Source organism: Spermophilus citellus, assembly GCF_964194105.1.
Source record: "Spermophilus citellus genome assembly, chromosome: 5".
NCBI lineage: Eukaryota > Metazoa > Chordata > Mammalia > Rodentia > Sciuridae > Spermophilus > Spermophilus citellus.
The window spans coordinates 159218082-159245787 of record NC_138186.1 but is presented as its reverse complement, the minus strand read 5'-3'; the positions used below and the strand labels follow the sequence as shown (position 1 = coordinate 159245787).

Below are 27706 nucleotides of genomic sequence, written 5' to 3'. Positions count from 1 at the left end.
AATTCCAGGAGAAGGCAAAGCCACCTCCTGCAGAATGGAAATAATAAGCTGCCATGTGATCACTAACAAATAAAAACAATGGCCTCAGTAGCTGTCATGGGTTTTTTAAATTACATGCAAACGTAAGGAACAGTCATTCTTCAAATGAAAGCAAAACAGGAGAGTTTCAAACTAATGGCAACTCGGTAAAGATTCTTATGCTCATGAGATGATTGCCAAAATGGGGTAGGGATCTATTATCTAATGTTAGATCATTGCAAAGCATCCGACATTATCATATCTTTGAATAGAAAATGGAAGAGAGTGCCTGCTTTGACAGCACAGAGATTAAGAGTGGAAAGATACTGAGGACGCTTAGTGTGGTCGCTATGCACGGATGACATCCAGATCTGCGAAGGGTCCTGTGTTTTTAAACACAGGGGGTGCCAAGAGCTACTGGAAGCTAAATGCATCCAGCATGTTCTGAAACCGAATTCATTCCTTGGGTAACAAGAAAATTATCATACAGAAAAAAAGTGGGCATGTGAGTACTTCCTTTCTCTCAGGCATTAGGCCTATAGAGGCACCTGTGCAAGTTAATGTATATAACTTGCATTTTATAAAGTTAAATTTATACTATGTACAAAAGGGTGTTCACTTCAGTATTATTTGTAATAGCAAAACAACAGCATCAACCTAAACACTGATCGTAAAGGAACTGGTTAAATTCATATGGGTGTGTATCCATGTCATGGAAGAGGTAAACATTGAGTTTTGAGCTAATTCTGTATATACAGAACCAGAGAGTAGAAAGGAAGTTACAGGACATTATTAACCTATATGCTATATGTCTATTTCTGAAAACCAACAGAGAGGATATATTTGTATGTATTTATTAATATTTTTTAAAAAGTTCTCAGAAGACTTGGACACAGTGGCTCACAATTGTAATCCTAGCGACTCGGAGGGCTGAGGCAGGAGGGTCACAAGTTACAGGCCAGCCTCAGCAATTTAATAAGACTCTGCCTCAAAATAAAAAATTAAAGGGGGATGGAGATGTAACTCAGTGATAGAACACCCCTGAGTTCAATCCCTAGTACCCCAAATAAAAGTCTCAACAGGTAAAATAAGGGGCGGTGGAAGGAGAAATTTTCTCTTTTGTGGTGGCATTTTCATGATAATAATGTATGACTAAAGACAGTAGAATGAATCGGATGTGACTTTCCTATGTTCATATATGAGGGCTGTGGATATAGCTCAGTTAGTAGAGTGCTTGCCTTGCATGCACGAGACTCTGGGTTCAATCCCGGCACTACAAAAAAAGAAAAAGAAAACCTATGTTCATATATGAATACACAACTAGTTGTAACTCCACCTCATGTACAACCAAAAGAATGGGAAGTCCATGTATATATAATATGTCAAAATGCATTGTACTGTCATGTATATCTAAAAAAAATAAATAAAAATAAAGGATCCCTCAAAAAATAATGCATGACTTTTCTAATTTTGTGGGGTTTATATTTTTGGTACTGAGGATTGAACTCAGGGTGCTCTACCATTGAGCTACCTCCCCAGCTCATTTTACTTTTTATTTTAGGGTCTCCCTAAGTTTCTTGAGTCCTAAGTGGCTGAGGCTGACTTTGAATTTGTAATCTTCCAGGCTCAGCCTCTACCATTTTTTTTCAGATAACATTCTGCTAAGAAAGAGCAGGAAGTAAAGTCTTCTAAAACCCAAGAGTGATGAGGGTCTTCCTGAGTCAGAATAAGGCTCTGCGTGGCGCCCTGGAGGCTGCTGAAACAGCACAGGCAGCAATGACTCCCTACTCTCAATGTCAAGTTCAATGTCAAGTTCATTAGAACTGTTCATTGAAAAATCTATTCCAGGAAGTTCTGACCAAGAATGCTTTTACTTTACATGCCACCATTCAAGGCTAAGTCATGAGCTGGACACTGCCTTATTAGTTACAGAACCAGTAACATTGCTGGTTTCCAAAATTGATGATTTCCAAAATTCAAATAAGCCTGTCAAGAAACCAGACTCCAGTCCAATTTATGACGTCATGGTTCTGTGATGACAACAGTTTACATCCGGCTTACCCCTCACCTGAAGCCTACCCACGTTACTACAACAGAGACGTGAAGATCTTCAACACAGAAGTTAATATAAAATTAATCCGTGAAATTCTCAAATACTCTCTTAAATGACACATTTTCGTCATTGTGGATTTTAAATAATATGAAAGATGGGCAAATTCTATTATTTCTTTCCTATCGTAGCAAGAAAAATAGAAATGTTTTTTCCCTGCTAGAAAAAAAAAAAAAAATGAGCACATATACCTACCTATTCCCTAAGGATCTGAAATGGGAAGCTTAATGTGACTTATATATTTCAGTGATTAATGCTTCATTTAATATAATGGGGCTGGGGTATAGCTCAGTGGTAGAGCACTTGCCTAGCATGCACAAGGCCCTGGGTTCAATTCCTAGTCAAAAATAAATAAATAAATAGATAGATAGATAAAGGAAAAGAAAAAAAAAAGCAAAATTTATAACCCTGTTAAAATATAATATAACATACCAAAGAAAATGGTTAAATAGAAGACACTAGTCTACTTGCAGATTGAAACTGCCTCATTTCATTAAGGAAAATGGGTTACTTTAAGATTTAACACTCAACTCTTTCTTTTTTTTTTTTTTTTTTAAGAGAGAGTGAGAGAGAGGAGAGAGAGAGAGAGAGAATTTTTAATATTTATTTTTTAGTTCTCAGCGGACACAACATCTTTGTTGGTATGTGGTGCTGAGGATCGAACCCGGGCCGCACGCATGCCAGGCGAGCGCGCTACCGCTTGAGCCACATCCCCAGCCCTCAACTCTTTCAATAAATTTATTGACCATCTATCACTTACCAAGAATCAAATTTTGAGTCTAAGGAAATCCACATGTATTGTTTCAAATTATTTCAGTTCTACAAAGTTCTCTCATTGTAAACATCTAAATGTTTAGAAACAGGATGTAAGTTCCCTTTCCCACCATTTCCCATTTTAAATCTCTTCTTAAAGACAGCAGATCCAGAAAACAATTGCTATCCATCTGGGTGTGGCTATCACAGAAATGCTTTGAGCTCCCAGAAAGATAAAATTCAGGTTTTCTTCTAAGTCAGGAACACACATATTGCTGGCTAAGGCATCCCAGCCCATGTTACATTCATAACTGACATTCATAACACTGCTCGAAACCTCATCAATTGCTCAATATCTCCTGCTGTGAGGATGGAAATTTGGATCCCTGGTATGGGATACACCTTGAAAGAGCTGCCCAAGTAATCACCCCGGGGAAGGACTGATGGCCCCTCTCCTGTGTCCGCAAAACTCTACAGGTTCTATTTGATTTTAGATGTGTGTTTTCTTCAAATGACCAAGGGCAATATTTGATTTAAATCACTTCAGTGCAGTACATACCCATGAGAAAACACAAAGGATTCCACCCTCAAAACTGCCAAGAACTCTACTCAGTCCTTCCTCACCATCCCATAAAGGATAGTATTTTTTGAAAAAACAGGTCCTCTTGAATTCTTATTACTTAACAGATAAATCAATAAAAGTCATCAATGAGCTACCTAATTCCTCCATAAAAGCACATGGTTCCAAGAGAATAATTAAAGATTTCCAAGGGAACAAAGAGAAATAAGTAAGTTTCCTCCAATCTCAGCAGCCTCCTGGTGAGCTGTGCTCTTGGAGCCCGGCTCAGGCATGCTGGCTTCTTTGTGCAAGGCTCCAGGAAGCTGGGTCCACCAGGAGATAGCACCTCAGGGCAGCCCAGCAGCCTTCAGCTACAGGGAAATTCTGCAGGCCCGCCACAGCCAGGGTTGCTGACTCAGCAGTCTGTTTAATGAGCCATCCTTTCTCAATTCCTCTAGAGCCTTAAGGGAGAAAACATAAACATGCAATCAAATGCTTCGGCACCTTGGAAAATGTTTTAATCTCCTTCAAACATAGCAAATGATTACAGGGGAAAGTCTCATTTTTCAACTCACTCCTAGCTCTACTAAAGCACTTGCAACAATGACTACAACCTCTAGGACATCATGCTATTAAAATAATTAACTTCTGCAATTTTAGATTTGCAACATCCAACTTAAAAAAAAAAAAAGATATCTGGAACATGGAAAAAATTTTAAAAACAAGATTTATTGTTCTGCACTGAGAATTATATCAGAAGCTCTCTAGGCTCAATACTACCAAAATTAAGTTAATTCACAAAACTACATTATGGTCAATTTCTTAACTAAAAACTTTTAGACCAAGGCAAACAAATGATGAGTAGTATTGTCAAATAACAATTATGTTCGGACTCGGGTTGATTTACCAGCAATTTTCTCCCCACAAACACAAATACTAAAGGATTAAAACCAGTTCAAATGAGGCAGGCATGGTGGTGATCGCCTGTAATCCCAGATGCAAGAGGATCTCCAGGCCAGCATGGGCAATTTAGCAAGTCCCAATCTCAAAACAAAAAATAAAGAGGGCTGAGGGTGCAGCTCAATGGGAGAGTGCTTACCTAGCATGCATGAACCTCAGTGCCACAAGAAAGAAAACCAGTCCACATCTAGATAATAAGAAACTGTCCAGATGACCAAGTATTCGTTCTACTAATTTGATCTACATAAACCCACTTCACAAAAACTCAAAACAGCCTTTCCACAATCCCACACCAGAGCAGAAAATGCAAATGCACCACTTGGAGGGTTAGCCAAACATTTTAGGGGAAGAAAATGAGGTGTGCAGGTGGTCCTGGTGACAGCAGATGGCAGGAGAATAATCCTATGAAAACCTTCTCCTTCCAGCAATAATGCTGGAGTTGACTTCTCAGTGGAACATTCAAATTCCTACATCAATATAAAATTATAAAGTATTCTGTGAATAAAACCAGACTTCTTAACAAATTATTCCGGTGCCTTCTCCAACAAAACATGAGCTTTAGAACAGCAACGTCTCCTTCCACCTCAGGAGGTCCAAGCGAGAGGAGGCTTGCATGGGCTGTTCTATGGGACTCCTTCTTGGAAGGTCAATTTGTTTCCCAAAATTCTATTTTTGAACAGGCTTTCTTCCTTTCTCTAGACCTAAAATGTATCATCTGAAATAAGAAACTGCCTTAAAAATGATGAACTGGCTCCAGGTCACAAACTTTACTTTTTTCTTTTCTTCTTTTTTATTACGAAGGCTGGAACCCAGGGGCTCTGGCAGACTAAGGTCACCACTGAGCTACCCCCAACCCAGATTCCTTTTCTCTCTAAGAATGCACAAAAGTGATAATAGTTGTGTTAACATGTTTTTTCCCCCTCTTTTCCTTTTTAATCTTTCTGTAATTTCTGCTTTCTGTACTTAAACACTTAAAGACACCACCCGCACCCCCACCCCTGATCAGGAACAGAATTTTCTTTTTCAACATCATGTAAGCTACAACTTCCTTCAGGAAAATATTCCTGACCAAATATTTCTGATACTTTAGTGAAATTAAGATCTATTATTCTAAGCCAAGAACATGTCTGAAATCCCAGCTACTTCAGAGGATAAGGCAGGAGGATCTCAAATTCAAGGCTAGCAAGACCCTGTCTCAAAAAATTTAAAGGTCTGGGTGTACACAGGGGTAGAGAGCCCCTGGGTTCAATCCCCAGTGCTGCAAAAACAAAGATCTGATACTCTCTATTTCCCAGATGCCCAACCCCTCCCATCCCCTCCAGCCCAGCACACACACCCCCAACTACTAATCCTCAGGAACTCAGAGGTACCAGCTTGACCCCATTCTTCCAACCTAACAATAACTGGCTAGTTGTTCTCTTTGTCTATAACATGTCCCTCCTATGAGGGTCTTTGAATTGGCCTGTGGGAGGACTCTTTCCTGGAGGTAGGTTTGAAGTGGAAGTTGGAAACAGACTCATAACCTATGGTTGAGAAAAATATTTTTTAACTTTAAGGAGAAAAGAGGGTAAAAAAGAAAAGCTCACTTATACAATAGAATACCAGGTGCAGAAATTGAAAAAGATCAAGAGATGAAGGCTAGGGGCGTAGCTCAAGGGTAAATAGAGTGCTTGCCTAGCGCACTCCAGGCCCTGGGTTCATCCCCAGCATCACAATGAGACAGAGAGAGAGAGAGAGAGAGAGAGAGAGAAAGAGAGAGAGAGAGAGAGAGAGAGAGCGCGCGCGCACCATTTGGCAATGATTTCTGTGAATATCATCAATGGATGTTACCACATTGTTTGGCATCCAAAACAACCAGTCCCAAACTCAGCATCTTCAATAACCAGGTTCTAATTCCTGATGTGATACAACAATAAGTACCCAACATCACCTAGGTGGTATTCTTGCAAAAAACGTTCAGTGTGAATCAAGAAAAACAAATCCGATAAATTTACTATGCAATATGTGTGGCCCATACTCTTCATCAAAATAAATTCCATGAAAAACAAGAAATCAGGGAAAATATTCTAATTGAAGAAACTAAAAAAGAAGTCAGGCACAGTGATGCATGCCTGTAATCCCAGGACCTTGGGAGGCTGAGGCAGGAGGATTGCCAAGTTGGAGGCCAGCCTCAGCAACTTGGAAAGACCCTGTCTCAAAGCAAAATAAAAAGGGTTGGAGATGCGGGATGTGGATCAGCTGCACAGTGCTCTAGTTTCAAATATCAGTAGTGCAAAAAAGAGAGAAAGAAAGTAAAATGGTTAAAAAAAAAAAAAAAGTAATTTGATTTAAAAAAATACATTTGACCAATAGAAAACTACATTATCACCCCTCCCAACCATGGAGGTATTTTATTATTTGAGCAACTCCACAATCTAGAAGGATACTTCTTAACTCAACAGTAAGGCAGGAGTGGGAGTGCGCTCAGTAGTACAGCACTTGCCTAGGATGCACCAGGCCCTGGCTTCCATCCCCAACACCATAAATACTACTCTACTAACTACTAAATCAGGACTGTAGGAATGATTACTCAGAAGCCAGAAAATCACGCATTTTAATTGCCAAGGGGGCACAATGTCCACATGGAATCATCCTGGCATTTGTTGTACACATACTCATTTCAGAATTGATACTTAATTTCTTGGCTTTACTTCTGTGTATAAGAATTCCAGAAGTCTACTTGAGTACCAACAAACTGCACCAGCATTCTCAGCATCAGGGAAATGCAAATCAAAACCACAACATAGGCTGGTGCAATGGTGCACACCTGTAATCCCAGGGGCTCAGGAAGCTGAGTCAGAAGGCTCGAAAGTAGGAGGCCAGCCTTAGCAACTTGAGGAGACCCTGACCAATTTAGGGAGACCCTGTCTCCAAATAACAAATAAAAAGTGCTGGGAATGTGACTCAGCGGTAAACTGCCCTAGTACCAAAAAAAAAAAAAAAAAAAAAAAAAAAGAAAGAAAGAAAGAAAGAAAGAAAAGAAAACCACAATAGATACCACCAAGGGCAGAGAACAAGTGAAATTGATACAGACACTGCAACCTCAGACACAGCTGGTTACAATGTCAAATGGTGCAGCTGCTTTGGAAAGTATAGCCTGGTAGGTTCTCCAAAGGTTAAAAGAAGAGTTAACACATAACCCAGAAATTCCACTCCTAAATACCCAAGAGAAGTGAGAACACATCCACACAAAATTTGCACACAGACGTTCCTACCAGTGTTACTCATAACAGCCCAAAAGGAGAAACATCACCCACGTCTATCAACTGGTGCTTGAATAAATAAAATGTGGGATACATTTATTCAATGAAATATTCAGCAACTCAAAAGAAAGGAGCTCCAGGTGTAACTAGGGGTGGAGCCTGTGCTGAAGGTACCGAAGGCCCTGGGTTCAAACCTCAGCCTCCTCAGAGGAAAAGCAGAGAAGTACTGATAGACGGATGAATCTGGCAAAGGCTACACTGAATGACAGAAGCCAGGAACACAGAGCCACATATTGTATTGCTCGGCTTACATGAAATGTCCTGTTGGGAAAATACACAGAATGGGGAGCGACTGCTGGAGGGTGTGGGATTCCCTTGGAGGGTGAGAATGTTCTAAAATTGATGGTGACCATGATCGCCCATCGCTCCAAACCACTGAATTACACACTTAATGAGGAATTAGGTGAACTATACTTCAATAAAGCTGTTATTTTTAAAAACCCAGAACAATTAATATTTTTGTAGGCACTGAGAATAGGAAAGCTCTCAAGGGAAAAGATGCCCAGAGATATATTCCCGGGGTACATCTGCTCCAGCGCGATCACTTCCTATAAATTTCAAACAAGAACACAATGCGTAACAATAAAACGCCAGGACAAATCAGAGTCAAGGGGTGTTGATTCCCGAAGGAAATAGAATACATTATTACGAAATCCTCCCCAGATGGCTTGGCAAGTTCTTAGGACAGAAAGAAGCTCCTTTTCCACTACATTTGGAGGGGAGGACCAAACAGGACCACAAACAATTCTAAAGTAGTACTGAAAGAAATTCTGCACTGAATAAAAACTTTTAAATCTCTTAAAACACAGCTGGCATTTACCACCCACCTTCTAGTAGGTACGGTTACCAATGATGGGCTGCAGCCATATTTAAAAGGATCTGTCCCAGAACTCCAGAGTCATTTGTAGGATCGATATTCAAATGTCTGCAGAAAAGTTTTAGAGAAAATATTTCTACGATTGGACATCTTTCATCTTCACTGTAAGATTTAATTACTAGTCAATAAATGTTTCCCACACCTAAGACTTGGGGGGGCTATAAAGACAGCTTCCTGGTTTTGGATTTTGTTTGGTTTGGTTTGGTTTTGGGTATCAGGGATGGAACGCAGGGACACTTAAACACTGAGCCACATCCCAGCCCTTCTCTGTATTTTATTTTAAGACACCATCTCACTGAGTTGTTTTGGGCCTCACTAAGTTTCTGAGGCTGGTTTTGAACTGGTGATCCTCCTGCCTCAGCTTCCCGAGCCACTGAGATTACAGGCGTGTGCCACTGTCAGCTCCCTGCATTCTTAGCATGGTATTGATTTTATACTAAACTTTGTTATGCCCCCAATCTCAGATTTCCTTTTATTATATTAAAACAAGGGGTTGAGGGTCTAGCTCAGTGGTAGAACACCTGTCTAGAATGCACATGGCCATGGGTTTGATCCCCAGCACCACACAAATACAGAAACAAATAAAAAACAAAAGAGGACCCACAAGGATTTGAAGGTTGAGTAAATAACCTATAAATTATAAATGTTGGCCTGTTCTACAATGGAAGATTGCACAGAATTGAAAATTTCCCTTATAATAAAGGTACTTGGAGAAATGTCATATCTTCCCTAATAAGCAAAAATATCAATGATATTTATAGTACTAAACCCAGTTTTATACAGCTTCCAATTTTTATTTTTTGCTTTAAATGCATACATTTGGGAATAAAGAGTCACATTATTTGAATAATGGGTATTTGCTTGGTCCCATGATGAGGTTTCTGGATCTGGCATAGTGGGACAGGAAGTGGGTGTGGGGCACCAGGGGGAGGAGGTGGGTGGCAAGAGTCAGGCAGGAATGTCACACCCTAAGGTATGGGTAGAATCACAGCAAGCCAGGAGGGCTGAGGAATGACCACATGCTCTCTCCATGCCTAGGGCATCTGAAGCCTGGAGACTGCTTTTTGGGGTTTGTTTTGTTCGGGGGAATTGAACCCACAGCCCAGTGCATGCTAAGCACAAGCTCTACCACTGAGCTACACCCTCTGTTTCTGGAGTTTTTATGTTTTTTTCTGTTTGCGTTTTTGTTTCTCTGTGTGTATGTGTATGAGAGAGAGAGGGCACACAAGAGCACCCTGGTGGGACACAAGACCACCCCTTTGGACTGCTTGGGCCAGCATGATTAAGAAACCACTTCCTCCACCTTCAACCTTTCACACTGTAAGTGACGGCCACCATTCCTGTTATTGTTACCTATAAAAAGCCTCCATTAACTAGGATACCTTGCCAATCTGTGAGAACAGGTCTGGTGTATTTTTAAGGCTGCAATCTAGAAATTTAATAAGTCTTAACGAAACAGTTAAAAATGGCCCACATGGCTGGGCGCGGAGGTGCACACCTGTCATCCCAGCTACTTAGGAGGCTGAGGCAGGAGGATCCCACATCTGAGACAGCCTGGGCAACCTAGTGAGATCCTGTATCAAACTGAAAATTTAAAAGGGCTGAGGATATGTATGGCTCAGCGGTAGAGTGCCCCTGGGTTCAATCCCCAGTACCAAAAAAAAAAAAAAAAAAAAAAAAGAAAAAAGTATATACAATGGCTAAGAATACAAGATCTTATCAGTTGTTCCATACATCTCTAACTTAGTTTGCAAAACAAGTCACAGGCAATGAGACTGGCATTGCAGATCACCTAAAAACCCCTCAAAGTCCTCTGGAGTTTGGCACCTTGTGAACTCTGCCACACCAGCTGGTGCTCCATGCTGTTAACTGTCTCTCAGAGACCTGAAAATGTTAATGTGCGTTTTCTGCAGGGCACAGGGGCACACAGCTGTAATCTCAGCCACCTGGGAGGCTGGGGCAGAAGGATCACAGTTCAAGCTTCAGTAACACACAGAGACACACACACACACACACACACACAATTAATGTCTTTTTTTTTTTTAACCAGGAATTGAACTGAGGGGCACTCAACCACTGAGCCCCACTCCCAGCCCTATTTTGTATTTTATTAAGAGACAGGGTCTCTGAGTTGCTTAGTGCCTCACTTTTGCAGAGGTTGGCTTTGAACTCATGGTCCTCTTGTCTCAGCCTCCTGAGCATTTTGGGGTACTAGGATTGAACCCAGGCCCTCTCTACCACTGAAGTTCATTCTCAGTCATTTTAACTTTGAGAAAATCTGGTTAAATTGCCCAGGCTGGCCTTGCACTTGTGATCCTCCTGCCTCAGCCTCCTGAATAGCTGGGATGGTAGGCAGACAATACAGCACCTCACTCCCAAAATCTACACTTCTGACTTAACATAGCAATGTCTGCCATTAAAATGTGACTGTGAGAACTAAGTACAATAGAGGTGCACCCCCCAAAAAAGTACTCTGTATCTGTGGATCTGCCCAATCTCGCATCCAAATATTTTTTCTAAATACGTATAGATTGTTTTTCTTGTTATCATTTCCTAAACCCTACAGTACAACAACTATTTATGCAAACGCAATATGAAAATATTATATCATCGCATCTAGGGGACTTGAGCATCTGAGGATTTGGGTATTCTTGGGGGTGCTTGAAGGAATACCCCACAAGCACATGGACTAGACCAGTGTAAAACCCAATAAAATGCCATTTCTATTAATATGGAAAACAAGCATACAAGATTTTAATAGTCTTAAAAAGGTGAAATTTGGGGCTAGGGATGTGGCTCAAGCGGTAGCACACTCGCCTGGCATGCGTGCAGCCTGGGTTCGATCCTCAGCACCACATACAAAGATGTTGTGTCCGCCGAGAACTAAAAAATAAATATTAAAATTCTCTCTCTCTCTCTCTCAAAAAAAAAAAAAAAAAAGGTGAAATTTGAAGTTTTTAAAAGTTAAATCACCTAAAACCCTGGCATCCTCCCATCAAGTTGAGTGAGAATCAGCACAGAAAATCGTACTGAAGAAAAGCGATTTTAAATACATGTATGTCAATTTTAAAAATAAACACAGTTTAGGGCAGGGGAGGTAGCTCAGTGACACAGCACTTGCCTAGCAGGTAAGGCCCTAGGTCCAATACCCAGTACTGCAAAAATAAACAAACACAATTTGATAGATACTAAGATATAATAATTAGAGTTGCTCCTGACTAAATGGCCAAAAGTAATATTACAAGAATAGCCCTACATTGATTTTTAGGTTTTATAAATGAATGGCTTTCTTAAAAGTTTAGATGTTATCACCCCAGAATACAGGCTACTTTCTTTTGTAGTAATCAACCTATAACGCTTTGTGATCAGACTTACAGAAAAAAATAAGTCAGGGTCCTTCTCAAGTTCTTATCTGCAGCTGAGATAAACCAGCTGGTCTGCTTCTAGCAAAGGAATTGTAAGCTTTGGGGACTTTTCCTTCTTCATGACCATAAAAAGCAACAACCGGGGACATTTCCTCCTTCTTGAATTTGCCAGAGGAAGAATTTGCAACTCCATTCAGAAGGCTGTTTGACCCTTCCCTGATCTTCGACAAGTTCAGAGACAGTTACAATAGCTCCAGTATTCACCGCAGGAGCTGGGGTTTGAGGAACACAATAATTTACAGCTCTCAACTCCACAGTAGTCCAATTGTCTCTGGCCCCAGATAACATGGTTAAGGGAGAGTGTGAAGCTTAATGTGGTTTGCAGGAGGGTGATTAGCTCCACGGGAAATTAAGTGCCATAGAAATGGAGTCTATAAACAGTTATTACTTCAGCCTGAAATAAAAACTAAACATGATGCAATTGTCTGGATTGTTGAACAATGAAGTTAATCAAAAGTGTGTTCAATCCAAAAATTTTAATTTTCCTTACTGTTGCCTCCTTTTTGCTTTAGTTTCTACTACTCTGCTAATGTTAGCCAGTCTTGATTTAATTTAATAAGGCCTAAAAATGTGCAGTCTCTCCTCTCGGGATAATGTAAGGAGTTTCCCAAATAATATACATTTTAAAATTAGCTAGATCCTACATACTTCTATTTTAACCAGAGAATAACATTCTCTCAATATTTGCTTAATTCTAAAATTAGAATTAAGTATATAAATCAAAATACTATTTACATGAACAAAATGAAAATCCACCTTCCTCCCACCCCTCAAAAAAAGAAAAGCTGGGTGTGGTGGCACATGCCTATAATCCCAGCAAAATAACAAATAAAAAAGAATTGTAGTTCAGGGGATTCATGTAGCCCAGATTCAATCCCTAGTGAAAAAAAAAAAAAAAAAAAAAACAAAGACTGAATGAATGAAGAGAGAAAATTTTCCTTGCAATTATTCTCTCAGTTCCAGATTAAGAATGTAAAGTCAGCCCAGCATAACAACAACAACAAAAAAGTGAATATAAAGTCAGACTTGGAGTCCCCACATACACTCCTAGTCATTAATGACAGGCTTCACACTGCTGATCACAATACTGGCAGAAGTTGCACCCTTGGGTTCAGCACTGTCCACAGCAGAGCCGCTACAGGTGACAGGAGGCTTCCCCCTACCCACCCCAGCACTGAGGTTGGAACCCAGGGCCTCTCCCATTAGGGAGCACTTGACCACTGAGCCACACAGCCCTTGGCTTCTTAAGTACTCTAATTGTGCTCTCTGACTTCAGCTTTCCAAACTATTCCCAGTAAAGATACCTATTCTACTTCTTCGTGCAGGGGCTGGGGGAGGGGAGTGTATTAATAATAATAACACATTAAAGGTTCTGAAAAGTCCTGCAATTGGAAAAAAAATCTATTAAGCATTAACTCAACTTTTTTTCTGGACAATTTTTCACTCGGGAACAATATTTGTCCCACATGCTGAGGTTCTTTCCTGACTCGTTATTTTACTGGTTCCTTCTTTTAAACATCTTTGTTCTTCAATGATTCACCATGAATTCCATTTCCTACACACCACTTTTGCTGGTACCCTCGTAGGTGCCCCCACGCCTCTGAGCCCTGTCACGTTTGAGCCAATTCAGGGCAAAATACTGTTTCTATGAGCTTAAGTCCACTAGAGACTGTGGGGTCCGTGGTTTATGTAATTATAGTGACTCAAGTGAGTCTCCACACAGCTTAGCAATGACTCAAATATCCCCAATCCCAATTCATTGAGAAAGACTGAGTTTCCTTTTCTTCCTGGATGTGCTTACACACACCATTTATTACCAGTTGCCGACTACTGTTTGAATAATTTCCATCTGGAGATCATGCAATTAAGAAAAAAAGCATATTTTCAATCACACCTGTGAATTTTCTGGTCACAAGCTGATGACCCCAACTTTTAATTTTTGGCATTTGGGGTGCAGGCATGTGTGGTTCACGGGGGACCTTTGAGTCTAGCCCATCAGAGGCTGAGAAGTTAACTCTGCCACCTCATTTGCCTAGGAGTGAAGCACTCTGGGAAGGAAACCCAATGGGTCCCCAAGGTCCCAGGGACAGCTTGGGAAATTTTCCCCAACCAATGCAGTTCTTTAAACCGTGACCTCCTTCCCTGAATACGTAGGCATTCTCTGCATTCCTGCCTGTCATGGAGGAATTGTTTATCAGGCCCAGTTCCAGAAGTGAACTTGAAATCTGTCACTATTGCAAGTCTAGATAAAATTATCACCACAGACTCTCCACATAGGATCAAAAACTTTTGAGCATTCAAAAGACTCAGTGAGTCTTTAATTCATGTTTCGAGAATAACCCACCCTCATTTTAATCGAAGCAGAAAAGGTTTTCTTTATTACAAACAAAAGAAAGAGGGCTGGGGATGTGGCTCAAGCGGTAGCTCGCTCGCCTGGCATGCGTGTGGCCCGGGTTCGATCCTCAGCACCACATACCAACAAAGATGTTGTGTCCGCCGAGAACTAAAAAATAAATATTAAAAATTCTCTCTCTCTCTCTCTCCTCTCTCACTCTCTCTTAAAAAAAAAAAAAAAAGAAAGATTTGTCTAAAATTGCCATCAAACTGCATTCAGAGTAAACTTTCATGACTAGAGGTTTTTCAATGGGAAAAAAAAAAAGATATAAAATCAATCAACCTAGGTTTTTGCATCCATTATAGTCAATTATTTTTTGCTTACATTTCTACACTGCCTCATGTCAAGACTGGGGAAAGATGGGAGCAGTAGCTCACAACTGTAATCCCAGTGGCTCAGGACAGTGAGGCAGGAGGATCCCAAGTTCAAGACCAGCCTCAGCAACTTAGTGAGATGCAGTCTCAAAATAAAAGATTAAAAAGGGCTGAGGATGGCCGGGTGTGATGGTGCAGGCCTATAATCCCAGCTGCTTGGGAGGTGGAGGCAGGAGTAAGGCACTAAGCAACTCTGTGAGACCCTGTCTCTAAGTAAAACACAAAATAGGGCTGGGGCTGGGGCTCAGTGGTCGAGTGCCCCTGAATTCAATTCCTAGTACCAAAAAAAAAAAAGTGGGGAAGCTGAGGCTTAGTGATTAAGTGCCCCTGGGTTCAATTCCTTATACAAAAAAAAAAAAAAAAAAAAAAAGCCTAATATTTTAAAAGACTGGAGAAATATTACAATAATCAGGACAGATTTTGTAAACTTTAGTAGTAATGCTCTCCACTGTTGTCCAATAACTAATATAAAGTAGCAGAACTAGAACACAAATTTCCATTTTTTAATTTGTGTGTTTGTTGGTGGTACTGGGATTTGAACCCAGGGGCTCTTTACCACTCACTACCTCCTCAACCCTTTCTACTTTGAGAGTATCTCTCTGAATTGCTGAGGCTGGAGTCAACTGGGATAATAGGCATGCACCACCACATCTAGCTTACATTTAAATATTTGCATTTAAAATATAGGAATCCGGGCTAGGGGTGTAGTTCTGGGGTGGAGCCCTTTCTAGCATGCACTCTGGATCAATCTCCAATACCAAAAAGAAAAAGAAATACAATAGAGGAATAAGGAACTTATGTCTAAACTTGGTTGTACATATCATTTCTGAAACAATTGAGAAAATTCATTTCAGAAAGGGGCTAATTCAGCTGGGTGAGAGGGTGGTGCACACCTGTTAATCCCAGCAACTCAGGAGGCTGAGACAGGAAGGTTGCAAATCCCAAGCCAGCCTCAGCAATTTAGCAAGGCCCTGTCTCAAAACAGAAAATAAAAAGGGGCTAGGGATGTAGCTCAGTGGTAAAGTGTCGTTGGGTTCCATACTCATTATGAAAAAAAGAAAGAAAGAAAACTATCAGGACACAAATGCAGCACGTCTTATTAAGGATGGTCAGAATCAGGGAATGACAGAAATTTGATCCTTGTGGCAAGTAAAACCAATGATGGCTCAGTAAGAAACCACACGCTTAGACTCAAAGAAACTATCCACCACCTCCTCCTGTAGGACAAACTAGAGGACAGACTCTGGAGATGAGAAAATTACAAAGCAATATCCTTCCCTGAAGTAAAGACAAACCAGGAAGGAGCAAGGGCACATGCATGTAATCCCAGCGTTTCGGGAGGCTGAAATAGGAGAATTTCAAGTTCAAAGCCAGCCTCAGCAACTTAGTGAGGCCCTAAGCAAACTAGTGAGACCTTGTCTCTAAATAAACATACATATAAAAGAGCTGGGGGTGTAGCTCAGTGGTTAAGCACTCCTGGGTTCAATTCTTAGTAAACTATCCCCCCCTCCAAAAAAAATAAATAGAGATAAGCATCCCCAGGAAACCTCGTTTCTTCACCTGCAAATGGACAGGACGCTGTTTGACCAGATGCTTTCATTTTCAGGTGGACCCAGACCTACTGGAGCAGAAGAGCCACTGCTGCAGGACGTAGTTCTGCTCTGCCAGAGGTTCATGCAGTGATACCGCCTTTAACAGTTCTTCTCTAGGAAGGCTCACTTCTGGTGGCACCTACCCTACTCCACAGCCATCACTTCTATAATGTTATCTTCTCTTATCTAACATGCTTGACCTCCCAAGGTGCCTCCCACCCCCACCACACCCAATGATGCAGACCAGGATTAATGTTAGTGAATTTCTAGATGCTTCTGCCATTACCTGGAGGAGTCAGCTGCCAAAAAGAAGTCCCAAGTTGTTGCCACTAAGGAATGCACTGGAAGGATACCTTATCAACAGGCGGGGTGGCACAGGCCTATAACCCCAGCTACTCAGGAGGCTAAGGCTGGCAGATTGCAAGTTTGGAGCCTGCCTCAGAACTTGATGAGACCCTGTCTCAAAATAAAAATTTTAAAAAGGGGTGAGGTGACCTCAGTGGTAAAGTACCCTGGGTTCAATCCCCAATGCTACAAAAAAAAAAAAAAAAAAAAGAAAAAAGAAAGAAAGAAAGAAAGAAAAAAGAAAGGAATGGGAATGTAGTTCAGTGGTAAGCACGTGAAAAATTAAAAAGGCTCCACCTACCCTACTCTACCACTGAGCCACAATGCTCAGTTAGAGTGCTTGCCTAGCATGTGTGAGGCACTGGGTTCAATCCCCAGCACCATATAAAAATAAACAAATAAAATAAAGGTATCGTACCCATCTACAACTAAAAAAAAAAACGTATCTACAAAAAGGGGGGGGGGGGCTGGGGATGGAGCTCAATGGTAGAGCACTTACCTAGTATGTGTAAGATCTTTAGTACCCCCTTAAAAAAAAAAAAGATATTTTAGGTGAAATAGTTGTTGTTTGGCATGGTTTGTTAAACACCAGTAGAAACCGGGACTGTACGGAACTACTGTTTGACTACTGGAGAAATTAAGACACCCCATATTCCAAGTCTTCACACCTTGTTTGTTTGTTTGTTGTTGTTGTTGTTGTTTTGATTTGGTTTGGTTTGTTTGGCACTGGGCATTGAACCCAGGGGTCCTGTACCATTGAGCCACATCACCAGACCTTCTTATTTTTATTTATTTTGTTTTAAGCTAGCGTCTCTCTAGGTTGCTGAGGTGGTGCAAAGCTGTGCCCAGCACACGGCCATTTTCCACTGTCCCCACACCAAGCTTGTATCCTCACCACTCCCAGTGACCCTGCTGATGCCTGAGCCAACACTGCACTGAGAACCCCAGGAGCTCATGGTCATGGTCCACTCAGGGGAGCTGCTGCATCTTCGCTGTGCACATTATCAGAGGCCTTACGTGGCTGTTGTCTATGTGGCCCCAGAACTGGCCGGCCACACCTTGATTTATCAACCTCTTCCCGGGATTCTCCTAAAAACATTCAATTCCTTTAGGCCTTGTACTTTCTGGCTTCCTGAGTAATGGCCTCTGATCTGCCTAGAACACTTTCCAAAATATTCTTTTTACAGTAATTATCTGAACACTTCACCAATAGATATTCGCAAGTTCCCTTATCCATCCAACTCGCTTGAATCTATGTTATTAATGATGGCTTCTACAGAGGTTGATCAACCTCACCTGGATTATGAGGTGCTCAGGGGCAAAGCTGTGTACTCTCACTTCTCAGCCTCCGGGGCCTCTAAACCACTCAGTGCTCTTCCTATAGCTAAGTGGTTAGGAAATATCTACTTGATCTTTCTTTTCTTTTTTTTTTTTTTTTTTTCTTTTTACAGTTCTGGGGATTGAGCCTGGGGTGCTCCAACACTGAGCTACAGCCCCGCCCTTTTATATCTTGAGAAATGAGCTTGCTAAATTGCCAAGGCTGGCCTCAAACCCATGGTCCTGCCTGAGCCTGCCGACTGGTGGGAATCACAGTATGTTCCACCGCACTGGCTGTTCAAGTTGTCTTTACACATTGAACCCGGATGTCACTTATGGGAGGCAAATACTGGACCAGAGCTGTGTCCCCAGCTGAAGGGCAGCACTGATCCAGCTGCACCTTACGTAGCCTAATGGCATGTGTAGAGAAGCCTCCATCCGCAGCACTTGATTAAAATCATGCAGAAGGAATCTATTTTCTCGTCCAGGGGAGTGTGGAAGGAAATAGCTCCTCTTCCGTTCCACCTTCATCTGAAACCCTCCCTTCCACCCACACGGGCTCCAGCCTCAGTGACTGACCTGTCACCTAGGCTGGACATGTCTTGCCAGGAAGGCTGTCGTCTTGAGCACCTGTCTCTGCCCCCACACACTGGGACGGTGCCCACACGGGGCACCCAGGAATACCTGATGGCCATTTCAAGACAACAGAACAGCAGGCCCTGGGACCGGTTGGGATTTTGACTCAATTAATCTAGGAGGGAGGGGGTCCAGTGGTATCTCTAAAAAGCCCTCTCAGTGATCCACCTGCACCACCAGGTTTGGGAGGAAACATTTAATTTCTCAGCACCTCACAGTTTGCAGAGTGGGCAAATAACAAACAGAAGAGGGGCCAGTGAGTTGTAGTGATCTCTACTTCTTCCATTTGGGCTCATTTCATTTACAAATCAAAAACAAAACTGATATTTCACACCAGGATTAAGGTTAGGCAGAATGAAACTACAATGTTCTCCTCTTTTTAAGAACATCTCTCAGAGAAACCCTAGGGAAGACAAAAATCTTTGAACTCAGATGAATACTTGTATTAAGAGAAGCTTAAGAGTGCCTGGGAAAGACTGATTTACAGTGCTGCGGACACCTATGTTTTTCTGGGAAAACACATTTATTCCAGTTAACAGAGACAGGCTGTTTCTTATGAGAATATAAAAGGAAGCTAGGCCCGGGACCAGGGCACATGCCTGTAATCCCAGCTACTAGGGAGGCTGAAGCAGGAAGATCTCATATGCAAGGCCAGCCTGGGAAACTGGGGGAGACCTTGTCTCGAAATAATTCTTTTTCAGGCCTCAAATTTGTGATCCTCCTATCTCAACCTCCCAGAGAGCTACGATTACAGGTGTGGGCCTGTAAAAAAAAGGGGAAAAAATGTTTCATATTTGGTGAATTGAACCCAGGAGCACTTAACCACTAAGCCACATCCCTAGCCCTTTTTATATTTTATTTAGAAATAGAGTCTTGCTGAGTTTCTTAGAACCTCACTAAGTTGCTAAGGCTGGCTTTGAACTTGCAATCCTCCTGCCTCAGCCTCCTGAGCCGCTAAGATTACAGGTGTGCACTACAGTGCCCATCCTCAAAATGAAATTTTAAAAAAGGGCTGGGGATGTAGCTCAGTGGTATGACACATGCCATGCATAGCCATGGTAAATTCCCAGCACTAAAAAGTAATAATAAATAGAAAGTGGCCAGGATATGCCTGTAATCCCAGCAATATGGGAGGCGGAGGCAGGAGGATTGCAAGTTCAAGGCCAGCCTCAGAAATTCAGCAAGATCCTAAGCAACTTTAGTGAGGTCCTGTCTCCAAAAAATGAAATAAAAATAAAAAGGGCTGGGTTGCAGCTCAGAGGTCAAGTGCCTTTGGGTTCCATACCCAACACCAGAAAAAAAAAAAAAAACACATAAAGTGAACATTAAATGAATCTTGTTATACAATGACTTTATTTTTATTTTTTTATTGACATACCAACGTGTAGCTGAAATTTATTAAATTATTGTAACAGGAGTTCACTTGATGCTTTGACTATATCCCTTGTGGCTTTGAAACTTACATTGCTTTTTTCTTTTTCCCAATCTTCTTTTTCCTAAACGTATCCTTCCTGATCTCTCCTCCCTAATCTCATTTTCTCTGAGTCACCTCTGTAAAAGCCCCCTATTCCTGTGGATGGGCAGAATTGCAGCCTCTGGGACAGGAGTCCCCTGTGTTTCTCCTTTACTAGCAAAGCAATAAACCTTCTTCCTTTTTGTCAAAACCGTGTTCTTGTTAATGGATTGGCAACAAGGACAAGGACCAAGCTTTCAGCAACATTATCAGTCACCCTTCTATTAGATATACTAATGAATAAAAAACCAAAAGGATAGTACAGGTACAAATCTTGTCCCTAAACATTCTCTAATGTAGTTCAATTTTGCAGGAAAACAGCCCAAGATCTAAGTAAGTAGACAAGTCAAGTAATTAAAACCGTGGATTGCTCAAGAACTGGACAATAAGCATATGTAGTACAGGATTAGGTACTTCTTCCCTCCCCCAGTTCTTCACATATTTTTTCTATTTTGTTATTTTAAAATGAAGCATATTCTAAACTGTAAGGTTATAAGAGAACTAAGAACCAGGTTCAAGGAAATTCAGTTTTGAGTGTTTCCAGAAATAAAAGGACGCGGAGTGCTATAAATCCTAATTTCTCACTTCATGAATGACTACTGCGTATGGCATCATCAAGGTCAAGAATAAGCACCTTTTCGTTTTGATGTTTCTTGCATCAGAGTTCTCGAGCTACTGAATGTTTTAAAGCTGATGAAGGCCAATAAAAAGAAAAGCAACTTTATAGCCTCTTTGTGTGTGGTGTGGGGACTGAACGCAGGGCCTGCAACGTGCTGAGGACACGCTGTACTATTGAGCTATACCCTCAGCCCCCGAAACAAAACATCTTATTTCCATTTTGTTAACTGTCCTATCAAATATCAAACTAGGATAATCTTATATATCATTTTATAGGCAAGAAGGCATAACAATTGCTCCACGCCAGGGCTGGGGGTAGAGGACAGTGGGCAGACATGCCTAGCAGGTAGTGAGGCCTAGAGCCCAATCCCCTATAATACAGCAAAAAGAAAAGAAAAAGAAAAAAAGTTCCTTGATGCCAAATGGATGCACACTTGAGGGAAGCCTTTCAAGTGCAAGTTGCCACTTTCTCACACATCCACCAGCTTAAAAGCTGCAGTGGACACACAAGGGAAGACCCTGCAATCCCCCCAGGCTCTCAGGCGATCACTACCTGTTAAAATTTACCGGAGGCCATTGGTTGCTGAGCTCCTACACCGGGCCCAAGAGACCAAACCAAAATGGACACAGTCAGGCTAAAAATTTCCATGCCTTCAAGATGAAACTAAGCTGTTTCTCTGACCTTCCCAGAAATCTGATGACAGCTCAGTCCACAAACAGGACAGTTGGGGTTGACATAAATCAGTCCCTTCTGCATTAACCTTCCCAAGCAGAGTGTCTGAGATCAACCAGTCCTTTCTGCCGTTTCTGGTTCCCTGAGTCCTTTTCTGTATATAAAGTCCACCTCCTCAGCTGTGCTACTAGAACATCCATTCTGTTTAGAGAAGAAGGTGCTGCCAGATTCTGGGGTCACGAATGAATGCCTACTAAAACTGGGTGCGGTGAGGTGCACCTGGAGTTCCAGCCACTGGGGAGGTGAGGCCGGAGGATGGTTTGAGCCCACGTAGTTCCATAGCAGCCTGAGAAACTCAGTGAGAGCCATCGCAGAAAAAAAGAAAAGCCAATTAAGATCTTAAATTAGACTGGGATGGAGCTCCGTAATAGAGCTAGGCCCTGGATTAGGTAGTAGGTCCTGGGTTCAATCCCCAGCCCCACAAACAAAAAAATCTTTAATAAATTGGGCACCGGGGTGCACACCTGTAATCCCAGCAACGCCAGGAGGCTGAGGAAGTTGGATCACAAGTTCAAGGCCAGCCTCAGAAACTTATCGAGGGCCTAAGCAACTTAGTGAGACCCTGTCTCAAAATAAAAAAAACAAAAAGGGATGGGAATGTGGCTCAGTGATTAAACCACCCCTAGATTTAAGCCCCCATAAATTACCACCACCCCCAAAAAATATCTTCAGCTAAGTTTATTGTAATTCAGTTTTTTGAGGTTCTAGGAATTGAGCCCAGAGGCACTACACCACTGAACTTCACCCTCAGGCAACCCCCCTTCACCCCTTTTTTTTTCCGTGACAGAGTCTTGCTAAATTGCCCAGACTGGCCTCAAACTTGTAGTCCTCCTGCCTCAGCCTCTAGAGTCTCTGGGATGACAGGTGTGCACCACCATACTCCGCTTATAAGTTGGTGTTTTGACAATCCTAAATGACCATCTTCATACCCACATCTCCAATTTTTGGTCTCTGTTCTAATAAGAAGGCAGTATTCTTTCACTCTGGGAAAAACCTGATGGTGTATGGGTCACCTCAGACACAAAATTCCTTAAATTCTAGTGATTCTAGCGTAAAACTAGCAACTCACATTAAGGCCAGTTTCATCCTCCACTCCACTTTGTAAACACAGGGCCACTAGGACACTAGCACAGGCTGGGGAGGGACAGAAGTGCAGAGGAGGCCTGATTGTCTATTTTAATGCAGACACACCCTTTAATTTAAATTGGACAATGGATTTTTCTGTTTGTCTAGATGGGCGCAGTAGCACACCTATAACTGGGGAGGCTGAGGAGGGAGGATTGCAAGCTTGAGTCCAGCCTCAGCAATTTAGTGAGATTCTGTCTGAAAATAAAATAAAAAGGGCTAGGAGAGCAACTCAGGGGTAGAGCTGCACCTAGGATCCATCCCCAGTATCACAAAAACAAACAAACAAATAAATAAGTAAAAACAAATGAGGAGTGAAGTGGGACTGTTTTTCTGGTACCCAGCAATTGTCAAAATGACCAAGTCTCAAAATTAAACCTGGCAAATAACTGGTCCAGCCACTTTCCCCCAGAATTTACCCATGAAATTGGTAAAAGATTGGAAGACTCCTTTCATTTTATTACAGTGCACCACAGATAAATCACAGATAAAACCCTGGGGGCACGTAAGTGTTAAGCTTGAAGGATGAAAAGGCTTCCTCTCCATCTGACCAATATCAGGAGAATTCAACTAACAGTGTCTTTTTGAGATAAAGGCACTCATGAAAATGACCTTGGAAGTGTGACTCAGTGGTAGAGCATGTGCTTAGCACCATGGTCAAGGCCTTAGTTAGATGTCTAGCACCCAGATAAATAAATAAGTAAAATTGGCAAGAAAAAAGGAAAGTATGTTGTATTTGTTAAACAGACAACATATAATAACATACTTGATATAAATATTAGATAGAAAAAAATCTGCTAAAACCTTCTAATTAATAATCAGCATTCGATCCAAGAAAGAAAAACAATGTGTTATAGGCTAAACCTCCCCCGAAGGTCCGAAGTTCAAGGTGTGATCTATAATTCAGGGGATATGGTCTAATCAGAACCATTTTTAATATATGTGTCTATTTGAGATTAAAAGCACTTCAAAACTGTACACCAGGGCTGGGCCTGCAGCTCAGGGACAAAACGCTTGCCTAGCCTGCGTGAGGCACTGGGTTCGATCCTTAGCACCATGTACAAATAAACAAATAAAGACATTCTGTTAAAAAAAGAAAAAAGGAAAAATAAGCAAATGATGAGAAAAGGAAAAGAGGATTAAAAAAAAAACTGTACACTAATAAGGCAGAGAAATAGAAAGCACAGTAGCCAAATCCGAGTTTTTTGCCAAAATTATTCACTTGAACAGATATGGACGACATAGTCACCAAGATAAGACCAATAATGACAAGATAAGGTCAAAGGGTAAATTATTAAAAAAAAAAAAAAAAGGAGATGGGCCAAGGTGTTCCCTACTAGACAGTCTCCAGCAAAACCAGAAGGCCAATGTCATCCTTTCTACTACCCACCAGGCAGCATGCTACACATGAACTTTGTGAGCAAAACCAGCGGAGTTCCTGACACTCACAACAGCCAGAACACCCAGGAGTCAAAGTCACTAAACCCACAAATTTGGAACTGCTGAGAAAAAGAGTCCAAGGCACTGTGGGAGCCCAGAGTGGCAGATGAGACCCCTTCATAGGTCAAGAATTGGAGGTCGGGGGTGGGGTAGAGACAAGAGTTAGGTGTGCTGAGTCATTCTTAATTCTGGAGTCCCTTTGAAAAGACGTAGGTCTTCAAAACCTGAATAATAAATTCTGCTAGTTGAAATGAAAAACTGCATATATACTCCAAGGATACATGTAAGTGTATTGATTTGCCTCCAAATTGATAACTGGGAAGCATGCCAACAAGTTCAATGATATTGTGGATGTCATTTAAGTAATCTTTTAAAGGAGATTGCTTGGATGTTTCAAGATGGTGGTTGACTACAGCAGAGAACAATAAGGTTATGGAAAAATGAAAAAAAAAAAGGAGAATGGAAGGAATAATTTAAAGTAAACAAATATGAGTTGGGTATAGCGGCATACACCCGTTCATACCAGCAACTCAGGAGGCTGAGGCAGGAGGACTGCAAGTTTGAGGCCAGCCTTAGCAATTTAGTGAGACCCTGTCTCAAAATAAAAAAATGGGCTGAGGATGTAGCTCAGTGGCAGAGCTCCCCTGGGTTCAATCCCCAGTATAGCAAAAACAAATAAATAAAAATTTATGGGAAAAGGGTTTTGTCCATATTTCAGTGTAAACAGTTAATAAGACTAGAGGAGTATAAACACCAAAGGAAAAAATGTCCCCTGATTCCAAGTTTTTAGCAATTATACTTTAAAATCCTTGCATAGCATGATTCTAAACTGGAGTCATTTTGACAGCTGTTGGCATCAAACATAAGGGACAAGTATTAAAATGTGACTTAGACCTCAAAAAGGTTGATTCCTTGGGCCAGAGTTTAAGTACTTATAGAAAATCTATGAATCAGAGGTTTCTAAGGACCATGGATTTTACAAGTAACTATGAGTTAAACACTGTAGGTAAATAAAACTGGGTGTGGCTGTGCACACCTTAACCCCAGCAACTCTGGAGCCTAAGGAAGGAGGATCCAAGTTCCAGGCCAGCCTCAGGAATTTACAGGGAGCTTGTCTCAAAATAAAAAGGACTGGGAGTGCAGCTCAGTGGTAAAGTGCCCTGGATTTGATCCAGTACCAAAACAATTTTTTTAAAGGCTGGAGATTTTTATTATTAAGAGCAGTCTCTCTCTCTCTCTCTCTCTCTCTCTCTCTCTCTCTCTCTCTCTCTAGGTGTGGTCAGGTCTGTAATCTCAGCAACTGGGGAGGCTGAGGCACAGGGAATCACAAGTTCCAGGCCAGTTGGGCAATTTAGCAATCCTCAAGTCTCAGAATTAAAAATAAAGGCTGGGGATGTGACTATGTGGTTAAACGCCCCTGTGTTCAACTCCCAACACACACAAAAAGAAAAAAAATTAAAAATAAAAACGACAGCCTTTCAGCTCAGACTAGGTCAGGTAAAGAGGTCAAAGCAATGAGGTCATAGTTCTACGAAATTTACCTAGATCTCATTTTTTTTTCACCTTTTTGAGGTGGGGGAAAGTATTGGGAATCCCATGCACCCAAAGCCCCATGCATGCTAGGCAAGCTGTCTACAACTGAGCTACACCCAGGTCCCCTAACATCACTCTTAAAGGTCCTCATTACTCTGTCCTCAAATGCAACACGAGGGGTTGTTTTTAATAGTATTAAGTATGATTGTCCACATCTCTCTCAAAACGGGTTGGGTGAAGCTTTGCTAATAACACATATTCTGCAAAACAGGTCTCAAATACAACGATCAGAACAAGACACAATCTTAGCGGCTGTGCTGGCCAGATGAAATATTCCAGCTGTGAATCCTGAAGGCTACGAAATGCAGTATTTCCAAAGAGTTTCTAGCACTGCCTTCATAGCAAAGAGTCAGGGTATGCTCGTTTATGCCTTAGATCGCATCCTTGCAGAACTTCAAACTACTCCTTCAGTTTTGTCCAACTGAGTCCCACAGGCAGTGAACCGAGCAAAAAGGAGGACAGGGCGCCGGCTTGCTTTCAAAATCTGTCATTCCTTTCAGAAATGCTGCATCTGCTCAGGTTTTCTCTGGCTCAGAGGGAGCTACACCCTAGGCTCTCTGCATCAGGAAGGCGACATCTGCTCCAGCCGCTGCTGCAGGAGCACTGGGTACCAAACCCTGCGACTCAGGCGCAGCTGGTGGAAAGGGCTGCACCCGGCGGAAAACCGAGGATGGCGGTTCGCGGGGCTCCAGCGCCTACCCGGCCCCACCGCCAACCTTCCCCGGGGAGCTCCAGATGCTCGGCGGGTGGTCAGTTCTCCACGGATGCCCCACGCAGCCCATCAACCTGGGCTGAATGGCTCCTACCGGAAGAGTGGAGAAAAGCTCGGGAGCGGTGGGCAGGGGCGGATTTTATTACTGCGGATGGCGCAGTCGCCTCCCCTAGAGACCCACGACAAAGATGCAAGTCCCCAGCCGCGCTCGCTGCTGTTCTGGCCCCGCCCCGGCGCGAAAGACCCTGCAAAGCCTAGCCAGAGGGGTTCGCGCTGTGAGTTTGCAGATGGGCTGGACCGACTGGGAAGTTCTCCCCGGCGGAAATCGGAGGGACCCCTCCGTCCCCGCCTCCCCGGGGCAGGTGGCCGCGCTCGCCCGTACCTTGGTGGAGGGGTCCGCGGCGATGATGGTGGGGTCCTCTGACGTGTCCGGAGCCGCCTCCGCCGAGGGGCCGCCGCTGATGAGCTCGGGCTCGGCCGGTGTGTCGCTCCCCTCCGGCGGCTGCTCCGGGCTCCGCTGCTCGGTGGAGCTCCCGGCACCCATGGCTCCCCTGGCTCTCCCACGCCCAGCCGCCGGGTAACGCCTTCCCCCAAATCGCAGGGCCGCGGGCAGACCGAGAAGACGTGCCCGCTAGGTCCCAAGAGCACCTTCCCCTCCGCGGTCCTCCTGCGAACGCGCCCCGACTGAGAATGAAGGAGACGCGCTCACGGCAAACTCCTTAAAAGAAAAAAAAAAAAAAAGCCACCTCTTAGCCTCCTCCCCCCGCCTTGTTTTTCCCTCGCTTCATCACATGAGCGCAGCCCCAGACACGCCTTGCAGCAGCATCTCCCCCCAGGCTGCTAGGACCAGAGGCGCGGCCAGACGCCACCCAGGTCCTGGCCAGCCGCCAGCACGGCCCCCAGGGCGCCTCCCGCTCCCAACGGGCAGAGCGCTGCGGGGACGACCCAGGCAGGGCTGCAGAAGGTGGGGAGACAGCCAGAAAGAGGGGGAGTCAAAAGCTTCCCTGGGACATTCAGGGAACTGGGTTTTATTCAATGATTGATAACCCCAAGCAGGAGCTTCTGCTGGGGCTGCCTTGCCACTCGCCCAACAGCAAACCCAGATCCTCGTTTGCTTTCCTTCAGCTTGTGTTTGATTCTAAACATTTGTTCCTGCCTCCTCCCCATTAGCAGGATAAAGGCAAACGCTCCTGCTCCCCTCCGGAGTCTGACCATATTAGGGCAGCTCACGTGGTAGGAGCTGAGAATTGAGAGGTTAACGCAGTCAGGCCACCTATGAGGTGGGCCTTGAGGCCCCAAGCTCGCCCAT

General features: G+C 42.8%; 1 protein-coding gene across 1 annotated transcript in view; it reads right to left on the bottom strand.

The window, feature by feature from the left end:
- Positions 1-27125, bottom strand: part of AKAP12 (A-kinase anchoring protein 12) — an 88063-nt gene extending 60938 nt beyond the window's left edge. Inside the window, exon 1 of the mRNA XM_081295133.1 lies at positions 26780-27125. Coding sequence (XP_081151259.1) covers positions 26780-26941 — 162 coding nt within the window. The 5' untranslated portion in view covers positions 26942-27125. The remainder of the gene's footprint in view (positions 1-26779) is intronic.
- Between the last annotated feature and the right edge of the window lie 581 nt (positions 27126-27706).